Source organism: Anabrus simplex, chromosome X (genome assembly GCF_040414725.1).
Source record: "Anabrus simplex isolate iqAnaSimp1 chromosome X, ASM4041472v1, whole genome shotgun sequence".
Taxonomy (NCBI): domain Eukaryota; kingdom Metazoa; phylum Arthropoda; class Insecta; order Orthoptera; family Tettigoniidae; genus Anabrus; species Anabrus simplex.
Window position 1 is genome coordinate 109,999,134 of NC_090279.1, and position 25,053 is coordinate 110,024,186.

General features: G+C 39.9%; 1 protein-coding gene across 5 annotated transcripts in view; it reads right to left on the reverse strand.

Moving 5' to 3' along the window:
• The window catches only part of LOC137503128 (uncharacterized), a 247,963-nt gene that overhangs the window by 199,239 nt on the left and 23,671 nt on the right, over positions 1-25,053 (reverse strand). For all 5 annotated transcript variants that reach the window (XM_068230598.1, XM_068230601.1, XM_068230602.1 and 2 more), the window contains exon 2: positions 3,528-3,646. In XM_068230598.1, coding sequence (XP_068086699.1) covers positions 3,528-3,549 — 22 coding nt within the window. In that variant the 5' untranslated portion in view covers positions 3,550-3,646. The remainder of the gene's footprint in view (positions 1-3,527; positions 3,647-25,053) is intronic.

The window sequence follows — 25,053 nt, forward strand, 5'->3', positions numbered from 1 at the left end:
AGTTAATAGCTTTATAGCTTCCGACAAGGCACCACACGCTCTGTTGAAACAGACTTCCGCACTCTTTCCGAACCTTCTCCAAGGGCTTTGATTGCCGGTATGTCTAATTTCTCGCACGGATGTGTTGCTGCAAGTGGTCCTAGTCTTAACTCTGATTCAGTTCGGAAATTCTGGGTGCCCACTCCTTTCATAGCCCATGGCACTCGTGGAGGAATCTCTGAAAGATGTTGGCATAATGTGCTCAGGCATTATCGAGCGTGAATACTGAGTTTTCTCTATGTTGACTCCTAGGAATCGCATGTGGTACAAATATATCGTAAATGTACAGTCTAGCTGTGACGGACCCCTTGAGTGATCAAGATATTGGTTTTCATTTCAAGGTTTATGACTGCCCACATTACTATTTTCTCTCTCTCTCCATGCTATGCTGTTGAATCGAACATTTAAACTTGTCCATTTGTTTACTTGTCCTGAGATCTGGCAACTCCATCTTGTCTGTCAGGTATTAAACTTCCTTTTCTGTAGATGTCAAATTATGAGCATTCTTTTGACTCAAATCTGCCCATGCTTCAGATATATTACCTCTGGTAATCTATCTGTCAGAATTGTTTTCCTGATCTCCTCGCCCTTGTCCGTAATTTGATCCGCGACCTCGAGCGAAAGTTTTTCTTCCAGGGTTTTCATCTTTGCTACGTTTTCCCTTTCCTTTTCAGATAGTCTTCTTTCCAGTTTTTCTTCATTCTTCGGTTTCACTTCGGCAACCTGATTTCTTCGGTGATGGCTGAAAATCTCTCCTCCGTTTCTGCACTGAGTTGATCAATCGCTCTCCTATTCTTTCATATTTCCGTGCGTGCCTCATCTAAACTACTAGTTGTTTCTCTGTCTTTAAGGCTCCATCTGATACTTTCCCTATCAGCTCCTAAAGGATCTTTTGAATTTGGACTACCTGTTCCTCGGTTCGAATCTCCTTCATCAATGCGCTTCTCTAAGCGATTCATACCCTCCTGATGACATCTTTGAACTACTTCAATCCTTCCCACAAGCTTCTCATTCCCTTCTATTATCTGTTTCACTACGTCTCCGGAGATCGTGAGTTCGCATTTCTCAGCCTCTAGTGCTGGTAATTTGATTCTGTCCTTTATCTCTGCCATATGTTCCTGCTTGCATCTCGTAGCTTCCGCAGGTGACAGGTCCATCTTCTTCATACGCTCCTTCGACTCTTGCTCGCGCACCCTGGCTTCCGCCCCTGCAAAGTCCATCTTAGCCAGAAGATCGGCTCAAGTTACTGCCATCTTATTCAATTCGAATAAGACAGCCATGCTTCCGGCGTAAAAGTATATATATGTAGTACCAAGATTTTCAAATTTTAATTTTAAATTCCTATTTTCTGCTGTCTGCATAATCACAAACAATATGGCTTCCAAAATTCACCATGCAGAAACTGCCTAACTCATATCATGTGCTTTTAATATCGCGATAAAAGAAAAAATATTCAGCCGTGTATAAATAATTTACAGAATATTACTCGTGTAGCCCCAAATGTTAAATAAAAATGTAGGCCTGTCCTAATTCGGACTCAAATCTATGTATTAGACATCAATGCATAACTACATTTGCATATTATTTCCGATTAAAGGTTTATACGGTATTTCCCACAACAATTGTCCATACACCTGCAGTCTTTAACAGTTATGCCCCTGTAATTACAAATTTACATCAGAGCTTGAGACTAACTTGTGTCCCTATTTTATGCCAAATAAAAACAAATTTAAAATCACTGGCTATGCAAATGTATTTCACATAAATTTTTAGGCTATGTCTGTAGTCGAATGTATCTGAAGGATACACATCGTATGCTTGCCTCACCTAGAAATCATTTTATTGTTCTCGAATTGCCAGTGGAATCGCTGATTTATTTGACCTGCTTCTACCATCGGCTATCTGTCCTCCTTTTTAATCTTCACTACTCCTGCAAAGCTCTTACAACTTTTGTATTAGGTACACTTATTGCCATCACATCTACGTCATGATTGGGGGTGTGAGATTAGCATTAATTTTATTGAGATTTGTATTTTTAGTCAATAATTATTGTCTTATAAGACTTATAAGTTTTCAAGGGTACGTGTGATAGGTTTTTAACTTTACCTCTCATATTGGTGTGACTTTCTTCGTTTGGTTACAATACAAAACTTAACTTTAATGCCAATATGTACCAAACCAACTTCTTCTAAATATACGATTTCCAAGGAAACCTCACCCTCCCGTATTCATGTACGGACATAAGTACTATCGATTACCGCAATGTAGACTCGATTATCTAGTACGTCAAGTTGCCAGATCACATGACTCAGTCTGAGTATCGAACAAGAATATCGGACTTTGTCATCTATAATGTGCCTATTTGAAATTATCTCTTAACTTAAATATTGGGTACCAATTATCATCCTCCCCAAAATTTCGAACAATACACTCCTAAAATTGCCTACAAAAGATGCGGTCAGCGCAAAATAATGATCTAGAGTAGGTATAAACAGTGCCCAAAATGACAATTACCCCCACGGTACTGGGTCGCTAAAAATGACTATCTCCCCACGTGATACGGCGCCATCCAAAATATAGATATGCCAGGCTAAGTCGAAGAGCTTGTGGTACGTTCGGTCAAAACTTGAGCGTTGAAACTAAAGCTAACTTCCTAAGAATAACCTACGGTATATGAATGGGAAACAGTGTCATTTAGTGTGAATAAGAAGCAAATTTTGGGGTAAAATGGATTTAACTAAGCACATGATAAAATTATCGATACTGTTCGAAAATTAAATTATAAAATTAAGTAAACTTGACTCAAAGTGTCAAAAAAATTACAACTACCCGCGGATGGGTTCGAATCTCTACTGTATTACCGAATATCCAGGCGTATTCAAGCCTGTCTCTTAACAAGCAGCTATAACTCATATTTTTTCCTTCACTGAAATTTTCACAGGCCCATTTTCCTGCTTCATTACCCTCATTATATTCTAGGTGATTCCGCCTTTCCTTTGCACTTTTATTACACTCCTTCCCAAATTGTCTGTCTTCTCCACTCAAATAACACTCTTACTTCTCAACGTCGCCTCACACTTCTCCGGCGGCCGAAATGTACTTGAAAACGCGCTCTTGTGTAGTAATTAAAGAAACCTACATTGCTTTGACTATTCTTATCCCCCTAAGCATTAAGGGCGCATAGCATCGGTAATGAAGAAGCTACCTCCTGATTTTACACCTAAAATACATATATCGTAATAACCTGAAATAAAACGAAATAAGACATTCCTATCTACACCTAATTGCATCCTCTTTTCCCAGTACTAAACTAACACAGAAAAATAAGGGCATTAGCATGCAATCGCCCTGGATAACCAGTTACAAAACCTAAAACAAAGCATAGCTCAGCCCTAGCGAGCTGACTTTTAATGTAAACTTAAAATCTACATAGGATGAAACTAAGCTGACTTCTAAGAACATGCTTATATTATTAGCATTTCACTTACCTTTGTCAATCTTGGATTCCATGCCAGTCACATGACTGCTGTGGCTGTAGATTTACGCTCCTATCATAACACTGGATCAGCACAGGATGATGCCATCGTAGTCCTTGTAGATAACACTCCTAGAATGAATAGTTAATACCTTTTCACTTACATACGCAAATATCACTCTATACAAATAATTAAACAAATAGAATATTGACCTTCGTTCACAGTTAATATTTAACGGAATAGTTCGTATATTGACCATATACAGTGAAATAATCGTGTCGAGCGCACACACACGACTCCTGTGATCGCGATACGCAACCCGATAAATGTTTGCATATAACCACTGTTAAATCAGTCCACGAGAGTCATGGAGGTTTGAGCCTTTACCGTCCCAAATTTGCAACGTACACTGTGCCTCGTGCACTTGGCATTACTCTATTTCGTCATATGGGCAGAGGTACCTGCCACAATAACATACTGTTCACTCCCGGATTTATCGGTCTTAATTCGCAGCAGGATTGTGCATTTTAAGAGAGTTCTCAAATAGCTTCACTGTTCATTACATTCGGTTCTCAAAACTATATTAGTAATAGCGTTACTGTTGAAATGTATAACAGACAAAGAACACTGGAGTCCCGACTAACATGGACACTTCCCCTGCTGCTTGTGGCGTTATAGATTCACTTGGCTTATTCAAAAGAGGGGGTTCCCCAGGGGACTATGGCTTGGGATTGACCGCTTTCTGAAGACGAAGCGCACGACAGTTGGAAAAGAGCAATTCAGTACATTGATTTAAAGTAGCCAAAATACGAACAGATATGTGTCTGTAAAATCAACTACAAGTCAGTATTCATATCAAAACTGAAGCATAGGTTAAATAACAGATTTCTTCCATAAGATAATAGTAGGTCAGCACTGCGATGGATGAAGTTGGTAGTGTGGAAAAATTTGTCTTGGGTTGCACAATGACCGTCAACCAAGCCTTCTATCCCGCGATTGGGTTACTTTGAGCACGCTGCTTATCAGGCAATACTGCGACACTCTCTGCAGACTTGTTCAAGCTTTCAAATTACTCACGATTTCAAAGCTTGCTACTGACTGTCCTCTAACTCCGCGCGATCCAAAATGAAACCGTTGGCTACTCGCCTCTCTCACAAAGCTTTCCAATTTAACGAACCCACAGTGTTGCTCAATATTCAAATATATATGGGGCATATATATGATTATCTCTCTACGGTAATGCTAAATATGAGCCATCATCATTTCAAAGTCAAGGGCAAAACCAGTAGATAACACCAAACTAATGCAAGGAGGACGAGAGGTTACCATAGTTACTGCAACCAACAAGCATTACTAAAAATGACCCATCTAAGCAGAAAGGAAAATTATTTAAAATAAACGACTAATCAGGCAATTAGAGCACAGAGCAAATGTAAATAAAGGAGTAACTGTGGAGCTAAACTAGCACCTGTGAGAGATGGATAATCACACAAATACACCAAACATACATACACACAGCATAGAGACCATGGTGAAAGAATCCCAGTATAATGTCAGTGTTAAGACACTATACGAGCACGACCGTACAGCATGACAGACAAGATCAGTTCATGTATGTATCTTATTCATTCCTCACCTCCTTCTTTGAGAGCTTCCACTGGTATACCACTGGCTTTATGATGCTTTGCTTGCTTGACACCATGCTTAACTTCATCTAGTGTTGGCAGGGAGCCAAGCTCTTCATTGATGGGAGCTTGGTTTAATTCATCATACACCTGTTGTTTGTCCAACCCTTGTCCCGTTTCCCTACGGGGTCGGGTATGAGGTGAGATGAATTTTGTCGTGGCGGTTTTTATGACCGGATGCCCTTCCTGACGTCAACCTCATCAGAGGAGTTAATGAGAGATGAAATGAATGACGTGATATATGATAGTAGGGAGAGGGTGAAACACGGTGCCGGCACATAGCCTACTCCTGTCGAATAGCACCAAGGGGTCTGCTCAAGGCTTAACGTCCCCATCCGACGGACGAATCACCATCAACAGCGTCATATGCCCTCACTCCATATGAGCACTGCGGAGAGGTTTGGAATTTAATCCAGGCTTTTGGCACGCAATCTAGTGATTAGAAATTGTATACCACCACCTCCCCTACCCTGCCGGCCAACATTCTGATGGTGAAATTTTTTTCGACCAACGGGACTCGAACCGGCTAACCTCGGTGTTAGACCGTTTTTAGACTTCAGCGCCTTAACGATCATGGCCACCAGGCGGGCTTAATTCATCATACACCTGTTCATCAATAATCGATTCCTGGTTCAAGAGGTCTTCAAAATGCTCTTTCCACCTATTCATCATGGAGTATTGATCTTTAAAATGTGTACTGTTATCACTGGACCAAAGGGGATTCCTCCCAAAGGTGGTGGGACCATAAACTGCTTTTGTCGCTTGGAAGAATTGTCATGAATCTTTATCTACTAGATATTGAAACTCTTTTGCCTTTGCTGTCCACCATGCATTCTTGGGCTCACGGGTTTTGCTTTGGCAATACTTACGGCTTGTTTCTTAGAGTGGGAGTTCATGTCCCTTCGCCGTGCTTGCAAGGCATTTCTCTTCTCTCAGATCAATGCTTCAGTTTCTTTATCATTTTCATCAAACCAGTCCTGATGTTTTCTGGCCTTATATCCTAATATTTCTTTGCAAGAATCTTGAATAGTGGTCTTCAGATTCTCCCAGTGTTGCATTATTTCAGGCTGATATTCTTTTGGCAAAGATCGATGAAGGAGCTCTCTGAATTTTGACGTAATTTCTGTATTGTCAAACTTATCGGTGTCAAAAGTATGCCTGAAGCTCTCCTGTTGTTTCCTCCTCTGGGTGGACAGTGACAAAAGCATCACTGATGTAATAAGTTGGTGATTTGTCCAACAGTCATCAGCTCCCGTCATTGCTTTGGTGATGAGAACATCGCGTAGATCTTGCTAGCGGACGATTACATAGTCAATGAGGTGCCGGTGTTTCGAACTAGGATGCTGCAATGATGTTTTGAAGTGATCCTTTTGGCAAAAGAAGGTGTTGGTGATTATCAGTCCATGTTCAGCACATTTTGAGATGATTCTAATACCACTGGAGTTTTCACTGCCAACTCCCTCCTGGCCAGTGACACCATTCCATACTTTGTGGTCCTTTCCTACTCCGACATTAAAATCGCCAAGCAGGATGATTTTGTCTAGGCGATTGATGTTTGATAGGATGTCATCCAGATCTAAATAGAATGTTTCTTTTATGTCCTCATTAGAGTCTAATGTGGGGGCATATGTGCAAATTATTGTGGCATGCTGGTTGCCATTTAATCAAAGTCTTAATGTAATGATGCATTCATTATGCCCAGTTGGAAGCTTCAGCAGGTCTCTGAGAAGCTTACTCTTGATGGCAAAGCCTACTTCATGTATTCGGTGTTCATTGGTAGGTTTACCCTTCCAGAAGAAAGTGTATCCTGCACTGTTTTCATTCAACTGACCTTCTTTAGCAAGTTGGGTCTCCTGGAGTGCTGCTATGTTGAAATTATATCTTCATAACTCTCTACACACAAGGGTTGTTCTCCTTTCGGGTCTCTCATTTGAAGTGTCATCATTAAGTGTTCTTACATTCCATGTAACAAAATATTTCTTTGTTGTTCAATGGCATTGAGGTGATACCATTGGATGCGGCTATCCAATCGGTACTAGAAATGGCTGATTATATTTAGAGCACCTTTTCTAGCCCCTTCCCCATGAGAGGTGAGCAGACTGGACCCTAAATAGGACTGCTCAGTCATAGATGCAGCAACCGAATTGCTCTACAGCCACAATCCTAATGAAGACGACCGATATCTACCACCTACACGCCAAGTTATCACTAGAGACTTCCAGACATCACGATCCTACCCCCGTCGCAACTTCCTGATTGCCGCAGGACTTTTGGAAGAGTCAATTTGTTGTTGGAAGACTGCTGTGCATGAGGTTCTTTTAGAGTGAAAGTGTTGCTGTACTTCAACAAACGCATTGTACTTGATGACTTAGGAACTGTTTTCAGTGGCAAGCAGATGAAAGACAATTGAAGGGTTACTAGTCACTGCAGCCTTCGTCCGCCATTCCAGCCGAGGGGGGACGTACTGCCCTTACACCTGGTCCGTCGTTGACCAAATATGGTTCATCTGCCTTTAGCGGAAGTTTTCTGCCCCAAGGGCAAGAGAGTGCCCTGAACTATGATAAATTTATGTGTCATTTCCTACAAAAAGGCTTCATCAAACCTACTAAGGGAGAGCTCATCCACCCGTAGCTGTTGGTTCTTCCCTAGTTTGCCAGGTTTGGTACTGGCCGCCTGACCCTCGGTCAGACAGTTGCAGGTAGTACAGTCGACTTCAGACTAAGTTATCTCCCATTCTCAAATAATGGTGTTCATGAGCAGATTTGCCTTCCTCATGCACAATGTTTTGCTTGCATAAGAAGGGCAAGATCTGGTTCACTAATTGGTTGAATGATTCCTCCTTGTACATCCTCAAATTATTGTAGTCTATTAGCTGTACAGAAAGTTCTCTCAACATATCTTTATGTCCATGTGTCATGTGCCTTCTCAACCAATCTTTAGTCCATCTCTTTTGTTTTTCTTTTTCAAGTACACTCATATTGCAGTGGTATTAAAAGTTCATTGAGCATCATGGATTCTTAACTGCCAGACACTTTATAGAGGCGGACAAAGAACAACATGAACTAGTCGAGCAACTTACCTAGGAAAATTATCTGTTTGGGGTTCATGTTTTTTACACAACACATTGACAAAACTATTATTCATGTACGGGCTCTTTTACTTCACTATGAAATTGTATTCTGAGCAACCCTTAGCATTGTCATAATGTATTGTGCCTGTGCATGTAACCTTCTTGGAGCAGTAGAAGTGCTAGTGTTCTCGTTCAACAACTGCATCCCGTTGCCTACCACAGTTCACTCGGAACAGCCATGACTTGTGAACACCACACTCCATCCAGACTCCTTTGAATTGTGGCACCTGTACCTTTCAACTAATGTGAACACCTCCTCTAGGTGACAGTGGGGCCTCTGTCATGAAACTGCATTCGAATGATATAGTTAGGGAAATAAACACACACACACACTGGATGTACGTGCTCTCTTTTCATTGAATACTCGACTACAGAGTTACCTGCAGATGCCACCGACTGCCAAACAGACTTCCCAGAAAAGGTTTTGAAGCTGTTGGCCACCACCTTGTTCGCAGGTAAGCATTGGATATTTCAGCAGGACACCCATCTACTGGGCGAAGTCCATATCTAGGCTGGGAAAATTGTGCCAGAGTTGATCACTGTCACTGGGAACCCTCTACCTTAATCCAGTGGACTATTGCTTGCAGGATATTTTATGAAATAAATTCCAGTTAACAGTACGTTATGAATAGGAATGAGATTTTGCCTATTTTATTCCTGTATACGGAAACTTAGGCTCTTCTTTGCAAGAATTTTTTGGATTTATTGTGCCAATTAATGCCTATTTCAGCATTTTGTGCCTATCTTGATGAAAAATGAAATGTCGTATGGCTTTTAGTGCCGGGATATCCCAGGACGGGTTTGGCTCGCCAGGTGCAGGTCTTTCTATTTGACACCCGTAGGTGACCTGCGCGTCGTGATGAGGATGAAATGGTGATGACATACACCCAGCCCCCGTGCCATTGGAATGAACCAATTAAGGTTAAAATCCCCGACCCGGCCGGGAATCGAACCCGGGACCCTCTAAACCGAAGGCCAGTACGCTGACCGTTCAGCCAACGAGTCGGACTGCCTATCTTGATAATAATTGCCTATTTAATGACTTTTGATAGTCTTTTAAAGAATCCAGATATCGAGTGATTTGGCTGTGCAGTTAGGGTCACGTAGCTCTGAGGTTGCATTTGAGAGATGGTTGAGAATCCCACTGTCGGCAGCCCTGAAGATGGCTTACATTTCACATTTTCACACCAGGCAAATGCTGGAACTATACTGTAATTAAGGCAACGGCCACTTTCTTCGTACTCGTCCTCTCCCATCCCATCATCACCATAAGACGTATGTGCTGATAGGTACGTGACCCAAACATCACAGCTACCTTCTCGGTATGATTGTTGTTGTTTATTTTTATTTTTTATTGTTTTTGCTATTTGCTTTACGTCGCACCGACACAGATATGTCTTATGGCGATGATGGGATAGGAAAAGCCTAGGAATGGGAAGGAGGCGGCCGTGGCCTTAATTAAGGTACAGCAACAGCATTTGCCTGGTGTGAAAATGGGAAACCATGGAAAACCATCTTCAGGGCTGCCGACAGTGGGGTTCAAACCCCCATCTCCCGATTACTGGATACTAGCCGCACTTAAGCGACTGCAGCTATTGAGCTCGGTGTTGTTGAGCCTGACATCTAGGTCATCGGCCCTTTTAAGAATGTGTGTTTGGCAGTGCATAAAAAGAAAAAATATTCAAGTCCATCTGGCTGAAGCAGTTGTTCACTGGAGATCCCAACTTCACTACCAATCGAAGAGTAGTCTTCTGCCAAGCTTGAAGTAAGGAGTTCCCTCATTTTTTTCTTTTCTTTTCTTTTTTTTTTTGGAGATCAAGGACTACAATTGCATTTCTTTGCACCATTTGTTGTTTTGTTGCAATGCTATTATTTATGCCATGGACAATGAGAATGCTATCTGCATAAGAGAAACCAAGAATGTGGCCTGGTGGGGATAACACGAGAAGGAGCAGTGCACAGTTATATGGCGCACACCATTAATTTTACATATGGTAGTATTCTAGTGTTAATTAAATTATTATTTCTGATTCTCATTGGGCCAATTTTAGTCCCAAAAATTCTGGCATATTTGTTTCGTTGGGCAACAAATATGGTACGTCGTTCGGCAACTATCTGGTCCAAAGTGATGTAAGTTTTCCCACCGATGCGGGAGACTTTGGATCCCGTTGAACCTGCCTGCCTACTCTCTGGGTAGCGCGAAGAGCGCCATCAATTGCCTACATAACATCTCCAACATTTTGCAAGCGAATCCCACGCAATGGTTCCTTCTTTTCATGGATTAAGTGCAAATCGCAGGGATGTATATCCAGCGAGTATGGAGGATGGTTGAGCACTTCCAAGCACCAGCGATTGAACAAATATGGCATTGCTCCTGCTGCATTCGTCCATGTTTTCTCCTGCAGAGTCATGACTGAGTTATGCCTAAAGTGTTGTTTCCTTCTCAGGGCTTCTGGCAGATTGTTTTGTTGAAACGACTAGTACTCCACATCAATGGTGTGCCTTGGGGAACTTTGTTTTATGATAACACAATCCCAGTCATAAGCAATAATACCATAACTTAATCGATGGTGCGGGTCTGCCGAACTCTTCTTCATGGGGACCCGTAATGATGCCTCTCTATTTATTGTCGTAATCAGTTTTGGTTCATACGATCTGGCCCAGGTCTCATAGCGCTGCAAGCGAGTACATGATGTCCCCTTCAAATTTGGCTAGCATTGTATTATTTACGACAGGTCGACATTAAATGTTTTATTGTTCGCCCCGAGTTCTATTCATCATTTGGAAAGCTGTGTGCGCGCACCAAACTAGTTTTTCTGTCATTCAGAGGGACAATGAATTGATCCATGTTCGATTGAGTGCAGGGTAAATCACGTGACAAGCCAGCGTCCCCATTCGAGGCACGCGCATGCCGACCTGCACTGCGAGCAGGCAAGCTTCTAGAAACAGTCACGACCAATTACAAGAGACCCCGTGAACCAATGATCGTCTCTAAGAAAAGCACACCCCCCGAGCGAAAAGTATAAAACGTCATGTTCACATTAAATCAATCTCTACTCTACTCTGATCTGATCTGATGAATCTCTATTCTACTCTGATCTACTCTGTGACTCTGCTGGTGACGATATTCATCGGGACCACGTGGAAAATGAATTAAGCCGTGCAGGCAGACATCCACTCTGCTAATTTAGTGCAGTTTTTACTATAAAGTCTTATGGAGTGAACTTCAACATTAGTGAGCCAAGTTAAGTTTATCTCTCCACGAGAACATTAAATTTTCCAACATGTGTGTGCACATTCTAATATCTCTTGCATTAGTTACAGCTTACATTACTGGCACATGGTGAAACTCATCCCAGCGAATCGACCAGTACTTCAAGGCGGATTCTTCCTCTACAACGTGCAGCATAATTTCATCATGGGACGTCTACTGCCGTGTCTCCATGACCTGCTAAGCATTTAAGGCATTTCTGGCTGCTGAAGGTGACTGACGGGAAAATGCCGCAATGACAAATCTCAACCTGGAATCAAACTTCAGCTAAACTTGAGTACCATTTTAAATGTTTGATATCTTCTCATCACTGTAAAACTAGATGATCTTTCTTCCCCAAATCGTAGTTCTATCAGTTTTTGTAGTAGATTGAGTTATTTTCATTTTCATTTCTTGAGGTGTCATGGTAGTTAAGTTACATGTGTGTGACTGAAATTTGAAATCTATTAGACTAGCTGTTGTAGTCTGTCTTTGAATGAGTTCTCATATGTAGGATTTAGATGTATTTAAAAATCGCTGACCACACGATAAATTTCAATTGCCTACATGTGATGTTGGAAATATCTTGATTGGAGTTGTATGTAATTTTTGTGAGATAGGGTCAAATTTAGTGTCATCTAAGTTCACTTGTAATTGTTTGGGATCGAGTCATCTAATTTCACGACATTTCAGAAGGACTGATAGATGTAATAATCACTAAAATAATAATAAATTTAAGTAGAAGACCGGGTTAAGAATGTAATTAAATGGTCGTGGGCTATAAATTGTGTTAGATTCATTATATGTGATATTTAATGTGCTCAGTTCATGATGTACCTAGAATATTGGCAGTCCTGCGGGATATTAATTGAATAATTTATTATTGAATGATTTGTTGCTTGTGTCTTTGGGAGCACAGTGTGAAATAAAATAAAATGCAGCACACGTTGAATACACTTCATGAATAGGGAGTAATAATAATGTGATTAAGGCTCATGAACGCTGCACTTACGACTTGTAACCCATGTGATGGTGATAATTATGTAATTCTATTAGAATTTTCAAGTTAATCTCAGAAATTTAGATGGATCTCCGTTGCTGTTTAATGAGTATTTCATTTCAAGTGATACCACTAGTTCGATCACTAGTCTCTAATTGGATTAAGAATATTACCAGATATGAGTTCATCCTCCGGATATTATTGACGCGACCATGCTAAAAATAATTAACTAATTCATAATGGCAGGATTCGTTGTAAATATTGTGTACATGAAATACGTGTTATCCTGTGTGAATATGATGTGAGTGTCTGTGTTCTAATTAGGAATATTTTTTCATGTTTTCAATTATTCAATGTATTTTAATCTGGTCCTGCATTCATCGCGACAGCACAGATTATTTTCAACGTTGATTTGCCACCATGATGACTTGTTTAGCGTACTTTAAGGAACAATTTGCTAACAATAACGTTGAGTAAGACCAGGCTAGGATTTAATTTGCACTTACCAAAGAGTTAGACGAAAGATTGTCTAGTTCATTTCCAGCAAAGGCAAGCAATTTATAAATTAATCCTTAACTAACTCACACGTGGTTATGAGAAATTTTTCAGTGCATTTATATTAAAATTTCCAAAATATTTTCAAACTGATTTGAAACTTTAAATGCCATGCAAGTATAAATATAATGTCCACAAATGGCATAATTAGCTTGAACCTAGGAGATAACGAGCAACGATGATGATAATTAATTGGTTACTTAATTAACTGGCAAAATCTGCGTCATAATTACAGTGAGAATTATTTGTAAACACGATCGTGTGATGATAGAAGTAAATGCTACACAGATAGGGTTGGAAATTAATAATAATTAATCAATTACAATCTTGGAGTCAACTCAGATTTTCCATCAGAATTTCTACTGGTGTTATTAATGGATGGTACATACCTTAGTTAATGAAATTCATCAGTATTTAACAGTGACCACGTGTTGAGATTGCAATAAACTAAGGGAAAATGAATTTTATTATGAAATAATAAGCGAGATAGCTGCCTACTAATTTGGTGTAAATCATTATTGAAGCCTTAGGATACTTTCCTTTAAAAAATATGTTAATTTTTGATGGCACTGAAGGCCTAATCTTTTGTTAATTTTCATTCCAGAATTTAACCATAGAGCGGAAGGACAAGGATTATGTTTGATTGATTGTTAATTGCTACAGGAAGACCAGACATCATGAAAGAGCATTGTATTTAATCTCAGCAAGGATATTTTGTTGTACATTGATACTTATGTCAATAAATGTAAGTGTGTTGTTAATTTTTTCCTTTTTGCTTGGTGTCACCCCTTTTTCCCTTAAATGCCTCTAAAAATGGAAAGCCATGAACGAATGGTCCACCCCGGTATCTCTCGCTCACTGGCTGGGCTTAGCTCAGCAATAAAGGGGGCAATACAGTGCCATATCGTAGCCATTTCTGCATTTCCGTAAACTGTATTGAACCCAGCTTGAGGCAATTCATTTTCAGGGTATTCTGCAAGATGTGAAGTGCACTCAAAAGGAGCCAGCCAGGAATATTCAGGTGACTCACAAATTTTGGAGTTCCAATCCATTTCCACTACTTCATACATATTCCACACGTCGTCGTCACTTACTAGTGGATTAGCAGACCGAGGCAGTTCTGACACATTTTTGCGTTCTTCTCTGAAGGCTGGTTCCTTGCTACTATTTGGCAAGATAATACTTATGTACTGCAAGCCTCTTGCAGCCCTTGGGGTCACTGTCATGCATTGTTACCTCTGGCAAAATCAATTTTTGTCCAGTTCCGCTGCTCTTGCTTCAAAAACATTGTGACTCTATTCTGCTACCGATCGGTCACAACTGGCAAGGGTGTCACATTGTTAAAAAGAGAGTTAAGAGGTTCCACCTATTCAGTACACTGATATGAAGTTGCACAAACTTATGTTACAACATGTTTAATTCGGCAGCTGATTGAAAGAGTAGGGCAAAAGGTATGCAATTATCAACACACAAGTATGAAGTTTCCAACTTTAAATGGTGATGCTTACCAAACGAAATCTAAGGCCTATCATTACATGGGCCTAAAAGTGAAAATCGCAAAACTGGGCAAAGATATAAAATTTCTTAAACAATGTATCGCACACAAATTAAATCTCTATTTTCTTAAAACTAGCAATAAAAGTATGTTATGTATGTTGATAATTGTACACCTTATGCCCTACTCTTTTCCATCGGCTGCCATATTAAACATGTTGTAACGTAAGTTTGTGCAACTTTATATCAGTGTATTAAATAGGTGGAACTTGGTAACTTCCTTTTTAACATTGTGATTCTTAGTTCAATACGGAACAATTATGAAGTATCTAGCTTTAAATAGCAAGGGTGTGTTCATTTGCTGAGAGGGAGGGTAGGCTCCGATTCCTGGCAGTGCTACGGCATTGTTGCCACTATTCAAAATCATCCCGTGGATAACTTTGGTTCAAAAAGAAACGAGCCAGAGGCTATACAATGAAAACCGCTGAAAGGATCGTAATGTCATTACCTGGGGAGGAAGGTTTGGTCCCTATAAGAGTGCTGAGGTCCCAAACTCACCGCTAGAGGGACACGGTCGCACACCCACATGATGATAGAGCTAGCAGGTGCACGAATCGACCGTCCACTGCATTCAGTCGTGCTGAAAACAGTGAACTGGAGGCTCAAATGAAGACCAAATGGGCGTAGTGCATTTCCTGACAGCGGAAAGAGTGTGGGGAACTGAAATACATCGAAGAATGGCACAAGTTTACGGAGAGCTCTGCATGTCAATTGTAAGTGTCAAAGCATGGCGTAAGCGATTCAGGAAAGGACAGATGTTGTTTGCTGATGATGCATGGTCTGGAAATCCACACCGCATTATGGATGTCATTGTCCAGCAGGTGGATGCCTTCATTATGCAAGACCGGTGAGTTACAAGCAGTTGTTGTTGCAGAGGTCGGAGTGAGCGTCAGAATTGTTCACGCCATTATTAAGGACAGATTGAAATTTCGCAAAAAGTGCACCCAATGGGTGCCTCTCAGTCTTCAAACATCACAGGAAGAATGTTGAATTGGACACTCTCTTGAACATCGGCTGCACTATACCAAGGAAGGGAATGAGTTCATGTCTCAGGTGGTCGCTGGAGATGAGGCATGGTGTCATCACTTCGAACCCGATTCAGAGCAACAAAGTCTCCAGTGGAAACATGCAGGTTTGCCACCACCCTATAAATTCAAGTGCGGGAAAGGCTATGCTCAGCTTCTTCTTTGATTAAAAGGGCTCCCTTATGGACTTCCTGCAGCATGGGACGATAAATGTGCAGTGATATTGATAAACCTCCACTGTCCTTCGCGAAACGATCAACATAGCTCACTGGAGGAATCATTCTGCTCCACGACAATGCAAGGTCTCATACAGGAAACACAGTCAAGGAGCTCTTGCAGACATTCAAATGGGAGGTCATCAGTCACTCTCCATACAGACCGGATCTGTCTCCCTGTGACTATACCATTTTTGGTGAGCTAAAAAAGAGGCGAACGATTCACCTTGGACGATGTCAAACAGTACATTCAGAACTGGTTCACATGGCAGCCTCAGGAATTTTACGATAGCCATTCACCACCTTGTGTCACAGTGTGACAAGTGGCTGAAGAGTGCTTGTTTTAATTTTATAGCCTCGGGCTTGTTTCTTTTTGAATGGCGGTCATACACGGCAAAATAAATGCCACTAAAATTACTGCTGACCTGATGTCCACATTTCCTTAGCAACAAAGTATTTATTGTATGTAATAGTTTGTCATATCGGCAAATCATTGCTGTGTTGATTTCTACAGTTATTGTTCTCACAATGAAGGAGGAGATGTTTATCGTGCAACATTATTTCCGGCATATAGAAGTGGGGCGTGAGAATGGGCCCAGAAAGTTTGCCTCACATTAAGGCACAATACGAGGAGCGATTTAAAGAGCTAGAACAAATAACAGAAAGAACAACGATGTCACTTTTCATTTTCAAGTTCTGTCATATGGGATCATTCTTATGTCAACGAAAGTAAAGAAACTACTGAAGTATTACCGGTAGTATTTCACCGGCGATGTTACCACTTCCCCAAGAGCATAACAAATGTGATACGGACCCAACTGCCAAAATAAAAATTTGGGCCCCCTCAAATAAAATGCGAAAACCTATGAATCACTAATATAAATGTAATTATAGCAGGAAGAAGTAATTCAATATATTGTCAGGCTATGTAAACAAAGGGATTATTTGTTATCATAAGATTGCTAAAAGTAATGTTTAATAGGTTTTATTTGACTGCCTACATGGTTTAATGGCTGAACTGCTGAACTGCCAACCATGCACCACTTAATATTAATCAGTTTCATAAACAGAACTGTATTCTGTAACTGACACCAAAGTCTTGGTTATAAAAAAGTATTCAGAAAAATATAACAAAATAAAAACAAAAACTCATCAATTAAGGTTCGAAAAATATCAAACCGCAAACTGATAAGCCTAATGTACTATTAACTTCGTGCAGAGAGAGCTCGTACGAAAGTGAGTTGACTGATTGTTATTACACCAACATCTTATTGGCATTATACATTGTTGTCCAATAAATGTGTGACACAAGTTACATGTTCTGCAAAATTTGTGGACAATACGAACTCAGGATTACACAGCAAGAATATAATTTTATAACTATGATATTTTGGTATTAACTTTCATTGCTGTGATTTATTAAAATAATTTGCTGCGGGTGTTTTGTGGAAAGTGTTTCGCAGTGTTGTGAGATACGGCAAGGGTAAAACCAATATAAATGGTCCGTTATTGGACATTATAAATTTTCCAGCTAACTCATTCTTGGTTGCCAGCATTTCGCCCTCGCGTGCTAGGGTGGGCTCATCAGTTGGTACCTAGCACACCTACCAATACGCTGGCTAGTGCATACCGTGGAGGCCACTGTGTAGGCTAACTGGAGCCACTGGCAGTGCCAAAACACTAAGAGATTTTGTCTCATTATCAAAAATTGATGCCTGCTTGGCCATCAGATGATATAGATGTTGATTCCCATAGGGAATCTGAAATATTTGTCCTGAATGAGTAAATTTATAACACCAATATAAATGGTCCGTTATTGGACATTATAAATTTTCCAGCTAACTCATTCTTGGTTGCCAGCGTTTCGCCCTCGCGTGCTAGGGTGGGCTCATCAGTTGGTACCTAGCACACCTACCAATACGCTGGCTAGTGCATGCTGTGGAGGCCACTGTGTAGCCTAACTGGAGCCACTGGCAGTGCCAATGCACTAAGAGACTTTGTCTCATTATCAAAAATTGATATATGCACTCAATACGCAGCCAGCTTATTGGAAGGTGTGCTAGGTACCAACTGATGAGCACACCCTAGCGCGCGAGGGCGAAACGCTGGTAACCAAGAATGAGTTAGCTGGAAAATTTATAATGTCCAATAACGGACCATTTATATTGGTATTATAAATTTACTCATTCAGGACAAATATTTCAGATTCCCTATGGGAATCAACATCTATATCATCTGATGGCCAAGCAGGCAACAATTTTTGATAATGAGACAAAGTCTCTTAGTGCATTGGCACTGCCGGTGGCTCCAGTTAGCCTACACAGTGGCCTCCACGGTATGCACTAGCCAGCGTATTGGTAGGTGTGCTAGGTACCAACTGATGAGCCCACCCTAGCACGCGAGGGCGAAACGCTGGCAACCAAGAATGAGTTAGCTGAAAAATGTATAATGTCCAATAACGGACCATTTATATTGGTATTATAAATTTACTCATTCAGGACAAATATTTCAGATTCCCTATGGGAATCAACATCTATATCATCTGATGGCCAAGCAGGCATCAATTTTTGATAATGAGACAAAGTCTCTTAGTGCATTGGCACTGCCAGTGGCTCCAGTTAGCCTACACAGTGGCCTCCACGGTATGCACTAGCCAGCGTATTGGTAGGTGTGCTAGGTACCAACTGATGAGCCCACCCTAGCACGCGAGGGCGAAATGCTGGCAACCAAGAATGAGTTAGCTGAAAAATTTATAATGTCCAATAACGGACCATTTATATTGGTATTATAAATTTACTCATTCAGGACAAATATTTCAGATTCCCTATGGGAATCAACATCTATATCATCTGATGGCCAAGCAGGCATCAATTTTTGATAATGAGACAAAGTCTCTTAGTGCATTGGCACTGCCGGTGGCTCCAGTTAGCCTACACAGTGGCCTCCACGGTATGCACTAGCCAGCGTATTGGTAGGTGTGCTAGGTACCAACTGATGAGCCCACCCTAGCACGCGAGGGCGAAACGCTGGCAACCAAGAATGAGTTAGCTGAAAAATTTATAATGTCCAATAACGGACCATTTATATTGGTATTATAAATTTACTCATTCAGGACAAATATTTCAGATTCCCTATGGGAATCAACATCTATATTGTCCCCTTCAAAGGTGGTAATAATTTAGTAAAAGGAAAATAATTTATTTCATCAGCGTGTTGGAACATTATTTAATCGCCAAGAGGGTGAGATTCTGTACTTCCGTGCTAGTGCGAGCCAGTCACTTTGCGAACCGGTTTTTCCCGACCTACCAAGAGAACGAGGAAGCAGGGTGAAATTCCTGTTATGTGGCCTTCAAACACATGTGTGCGTGCCACGTGACCCGGCGAGCAGCCTGATCTCAATCGATCAATAAATGGAAAGTCAAGTGACGTGAAACTGGAGCAGCCAATAAAAATGACAATCTTCACAGGAATGCAACAAATCCACCAATTAGATGTAATTAAGGGGCACACCTACATCTTAGGATAGGAAATTAATGGTAATTCCAGAGGAAAATTTTATAGAGGGTTTTGTACTTCTGAACGCTAAATTTGAGCATTACTCTGACTGCAGCTACGGAAGAGACTGGACGTCGTTTGCTTCACGGGAAGACTTTACATTAGAGAAGGCATCGAGGACTGTATAAACAGCAATTCAGACACTCGGAAAAATTAGCTACGATTTTATTTAGGGTTGTCCCAAGATAAGTGTCTACATCCAAATTATAAACATCGTGTGTGTTTCCTGGGCTATTGCTAAGACTTTTGTTAGTTTCAGCTTTCTACGAGAACTTGGAAGAAGGAAGGTCCTTGGTTCGAGTTCACTGCAAGATGGTTATCCAGTTCCGCGAAGAATACTACAAGTTCCTGTGTATCTTCAGCTCCTCCATGAGTCACTAAGCATGTAAGGCGTCGGACATGGGCGAGACTTTGTTCGATGGAAGGTGATGTGACCACGTGCTAGGTCATCAGCCACAATCCAGTTCACACCAGCCACATGAGTATTCTTTAAGAATTCAATTTCTTTCCATCTTTGTAAAATGTTTGTAAACGTAGCCTTACCTTATTCATTTAGATTTCTATTAGTTTTGCAGTAGTTTGACTTTTCATTCTTCTTTCTTTGGTGAGAGGTAGTTAGTGCTCTGGAATGAGTGTGTATTTGTTCTATTAGTTAGAAATGAGTGTATGTCATCGAGAGAGACCTCAACTGTCCTAAGAATTTAGAAGGCAGGAGAGATAAAAAATAAATGAACCCCGCGTTAATTTTGATTGGTTTTGAAATAATTTGGAAATTAATTGAGACAAATTAGGACAGTGTTCTAGTGTTTTTCTTAGTGTAGAATTTCATTCTACGATTGTACGACATGTTTGTGGGTTCGAGTTTGTTTAGAGTCATCCGAATAACTTCATACGACAGCTTTGCGAGTGAGATTATGCACGGTCAGGAATATAATAATAATAATAAGGAGTAAAAATAATTAAACCTAATTACGGGCTAAAATGATTTAATAAGGTCATGGGTTTAATGTTAGTTATTCTTGAAAAGTATTATCGTGTGCTCACTTTATGTAAAGTAAGCCTGGGACATGGCAATTCTCCGGACGGAGTAATGACGAATTAGATGTATGTTTTCTGCGCTATTAATTTGAGTATGACTTGCAGATGGACATTATATTTTGAGTAATAATTTATGCATCCATTAGAGTCAATTTTGGGAAGAGATGTGTCACTGGACATGATTTCTTCGAGCTTCAGTGCAGAGTAATTGAGAGCAACGACATTATAGGTGAATAAAAATAAATGCTGCAACTCATGTACCGTAAGCGCGTATTCTAATATTTTGACCTGTGTTGTAGTTATTCTACTTGCTTAATTGGGATGATTTCTGTTTAAAATATTCCTTGAACATCGTTGTATAGTTAATTTCTACGTATAAGTGATAACCTTAATTCCATCACATTCTAAATTGATACCTGGGATGTGCGTGATAGTGTCATCTAGAGAATGATTTCCCTAATTTGCAGTAAATCCTAAATTTAATAATAATGGGTTAGTGTTCGTGTAAATAATATTATAATAATGCCGTGTACCCATGTGTGAATGTGTGATGTGTGATTTGATCCTATTCTGTGTTTTATGAATATTTCTTGTACGATTTTGTGACGATATTCTCCACTATGTGCGTCAAATTTTTGACCGATTTGTATTATTTTGCGTGTCCGTAATTGGATCAATTTTGAATCTTTAGAAGATTTTATGGTAATTTAAGGTAGATTAGGGCCTAATTCACTAAGTTAAAGTGAATAAGAGAAGGCAACGTCCGTGGACTGATGTCACGAGATTTAATTATTAGTTATTGTACAGTCACTTTCTGCATAAAATTGAGTAAAATTTAGGTTGATATAAGTTCAAGTAAAAATTTATTACAAGACGCTTATTCAATTAATAATTATAAAAATGAAGTAATTGTTGGAAGGGAAAGTCTAAGGAAGACTTGCTAACCATAAATTGATGAATTAAATAATTTTCAATAATTTAAATAAGGAAGAGAAATAATCATTTCTTGCAAAAATAAGCGAAATCCAGATGGAATATTTTAATTTAAACAATTTGATTATCATTATAGGAGAATGATATCAGATATTATTTTGATTTTCAATCAAATTTTACAGTAAATTAATGATTCCTATATTTATTATTACAGAAACAAACAGTCGTTGAACTTTAATTTGAGCAAGATCCCTCATAAATGATAGCACGAGGAGAAGATATTTTCAAGAATCAAACCCAGATTTTGTGAATTTAATTGTTTTATTTAAAAGAGTGTCAGTTTTAATAAATGTGTAAACCTATTTTAGTCTCCTTTCATTTGTCGCTAGTCCTTCATCTATCCCTGCCTTTAAAAATTTCTGCACAGCCGATAGCGACCCTCGCTCTCCGGCGAGCTGAGCCCGGCATGAAGGGGGCAGGTATAGATTTGGCGGCCAACGTGGTTTGGCCCGATTTATTGGCTGTACCAATAAAAGGACTCGATCTTGTAGTCCAGAATTTGGACAAAAACAAGATGCGGCGACAAATAAAATTTTTCCAGGTTATTTTTGAGACATTTATTAGCCCAAAATTTGTGGCGAACTACACTCAGGTTAAGTTTAGGAAGAGCCTTGTTGTTTAATTATAAACAAAATCTGGATGATAGTTGTCAATTTTTTTTTTGTAGCGGCTATTTTCCGCATAATTTGGACTTAGGCTGTAGGATTGTATTTTACGACGTTAATCTTCTCTGAAGGCTGTGACATCAATCCACTTGTGACTGATGAATTGGATTCTGGTACGTGGCCATCGAACTTAGTCCTCCCATGTCTGAATTGCCATTTATTTCAAAGGAAAATGAGTAATGTAACAATGGAGGATTTACGTAGACTCCTAGACGGAGTAGTGACAGGCTTACAAAATAATTTAAAACGGGAAATGAATGAAAACCAAACTAAATTAGAGCAAAAACTCAGTGAAAATAACGAATCATTAGAGCAAAAACTTAGTGAAAAAAAATTTAGAGAAAAAACTTAGTGAAAGTTTAGAGCAAAAACTTAGCGAGAATAGTGAGTTAATAAAAAGGGAACTCAAAGGTACTATTGAGGAAATTCAAAGCAAGACAGAGGAAAATATCGAAAAGTTACACATGGACGTTAAATTATTTAACGGGAAGTTAGCTTCAGTTCAAAGTGAATTGGTATCTGTGAAGCAAAATTTTTCAAATTTAAAGGGAGATATCCAGGCCGGAATAGACAACTCCATGTCAGCTATGTCTAATGAATTTAGTGAAAGGCTAGCTAAAGTACAAACTGGGATATTGCAAGGATTAGGCAAGTATAAGGACGAGGTGCAAGATAAATTTCAAGCGATTGAGGAGAAAATCGATGAGAATACACAGGACTTAACAGCAACCAAAACAGCATGGTCTAGGAAATTCACGCAAATTTTCGAAACTGTGAAACAGGTAGAAAAGGGCGTTATTGCTGAAATAAAAGTAGCCCAAGTCACCAACTCAGAGCGACTTGAATATTTTTACGAAACGATTGAGGAGACACAACAGAGTTTGCAAACTATGAAAACCTCAATAGATAAAGAAATAGGAGAGGTCAAAGCTAGTTCGGAATCTTATAAACAAGAATTACAGAATGGAATTCAGGAACTCACTAAAGAGTTACAGTTGCTTAAGTTGCAAGGCGAAAGTCATAATATTGTAACCAACACATTGTTAGAGAGGCAAAGTAATTTAGAGAAGAAGGTATCCGGAGAAATCTTATCTTCAACTCCGAAGCAGGACGACAAAATGAATGTCCATAACAGTGTAAATGTCACCAATCCAGCTCCAGGATATAATAGCGGAGCAGTAAGTCAGCTTAATACGTCAGGTCAAACGCAGATAGTAAATATAATTCGAATGCAGGAAGACCATCCAAAAAAATTTAATAACGTAAAAGGGGTAACTCCCAGGAGTTTTATTAATGAACTACAGGAATATTTTCGGGACAACAAGATACCAGAAGAGCGCCAACTGCGAGTGACGGAAAGATATTTGGAGAATTCTGTATTGACGTGGTTCACAGCGTTCCGATATTCATTCGAAAATTTCGAAGGATTTAAGAGGGCTTTCCTAGAAAAATATTGGAACACAGACATTCAACATAACCTCAAGACAGAGTTGTATGCTAAGAGGTATGCCCTATCCACGCCAACACGATTTTCTGAATTTTTCTCCAGCCAGCTACGTAAGCTACGACAGCTAGACACACCTCCATCGGAAGCTGAGTTAATAAAGGTTATTACCAGGCAACTTCCGGCAGAGACGCAACGAATTATGATCGCTTCAAATGTACAAACAGCAATTCAAGCTGAGGCCATATTACGACAACTCGACATGACATCTAGAGAACCACAGAGGCGAAATCCCCGCCAAGAACAACAAGTTTTCCAAGCCAATGTCACCAAACCTGAAGAAAGGAGCATTGTTAACCAAGGGAGAAATTGGGGTAGGAATGTCGAAGGAAGACCACCCAGAGACCGATCTCCGAGACCAGGACGCCGAGATAACGAAGAATGGAATTATTCCAGACGTAATGTCCGAAGAAGACCATATGACAACAACAGGGACAGATGGAGAAGAGAACCAGAGAATCGAAGACCTGAGAGACGGAAGAGAAACTGGAGAGAGGAAGAGAGAGAGAAGTATTTGCGTGAACTCCAGCAGTCTAGTCAAGAGCGTAAGAAATGGCATCGGGCTATACATGAGCAGGACGTCAACCCTGATATTGTTGAAGCGGAAAGTTTGGAGTACCAGAGAGCAAAACAAAGGGAAGATAAGGGACATTCGGAAGATGATGGGTACAATCAAGGTGCCATCAAAAAAAAAAAAACAACAACCCCTGAATTAGTAGGAGATAGTCACGACGCCTCAGTCATGAGGCAAAACGAAGGAGAAGAAGAAGTCTCGACACTAACCCTTATATTAATAGTGAAACGCAAGAATGGATTATTGTTCAGATTGATTCCTGGATGACAAGATCAGATGACCTACTTGAAGAAAATCTGGAGTCGAACACAAACTACCTAAAATCACTACCTATAATTTCGGCTAGGATATGTGGTGTAAGAGTGAAATGCTTAGTGGATACTGGATCTACAATTAGTGTCATTTCAACTTCTTTCCTAAATGATTTAAAGGACAGACATGATATCCCGATTATACCAGTATCTCACATTAAAATAAAAGGAATTATCCTGGATAAAACTGTGGCATGCAAACTACAGACACTGTTGGATGTTGAAATAGGAAATACAAAATTTCAGAACGTATTCTTGGCTATGTCAAATATAAAATTTAACATCATTCTAGGAGTTGACTTTTTGACATCTTACCATGCCAATATTGATCTAAATTCCAACCAGATTCTTTTTCGATTGGATGAGACATTCGAAACGGCTATTTTGACTGATGATGCCCTCAATGAAGGGCGAAACATGTCTCAAGTGGAATCTACAATAAATTCCTAATTTATAAAATTTATATGTATTGAATAGGTGAAAA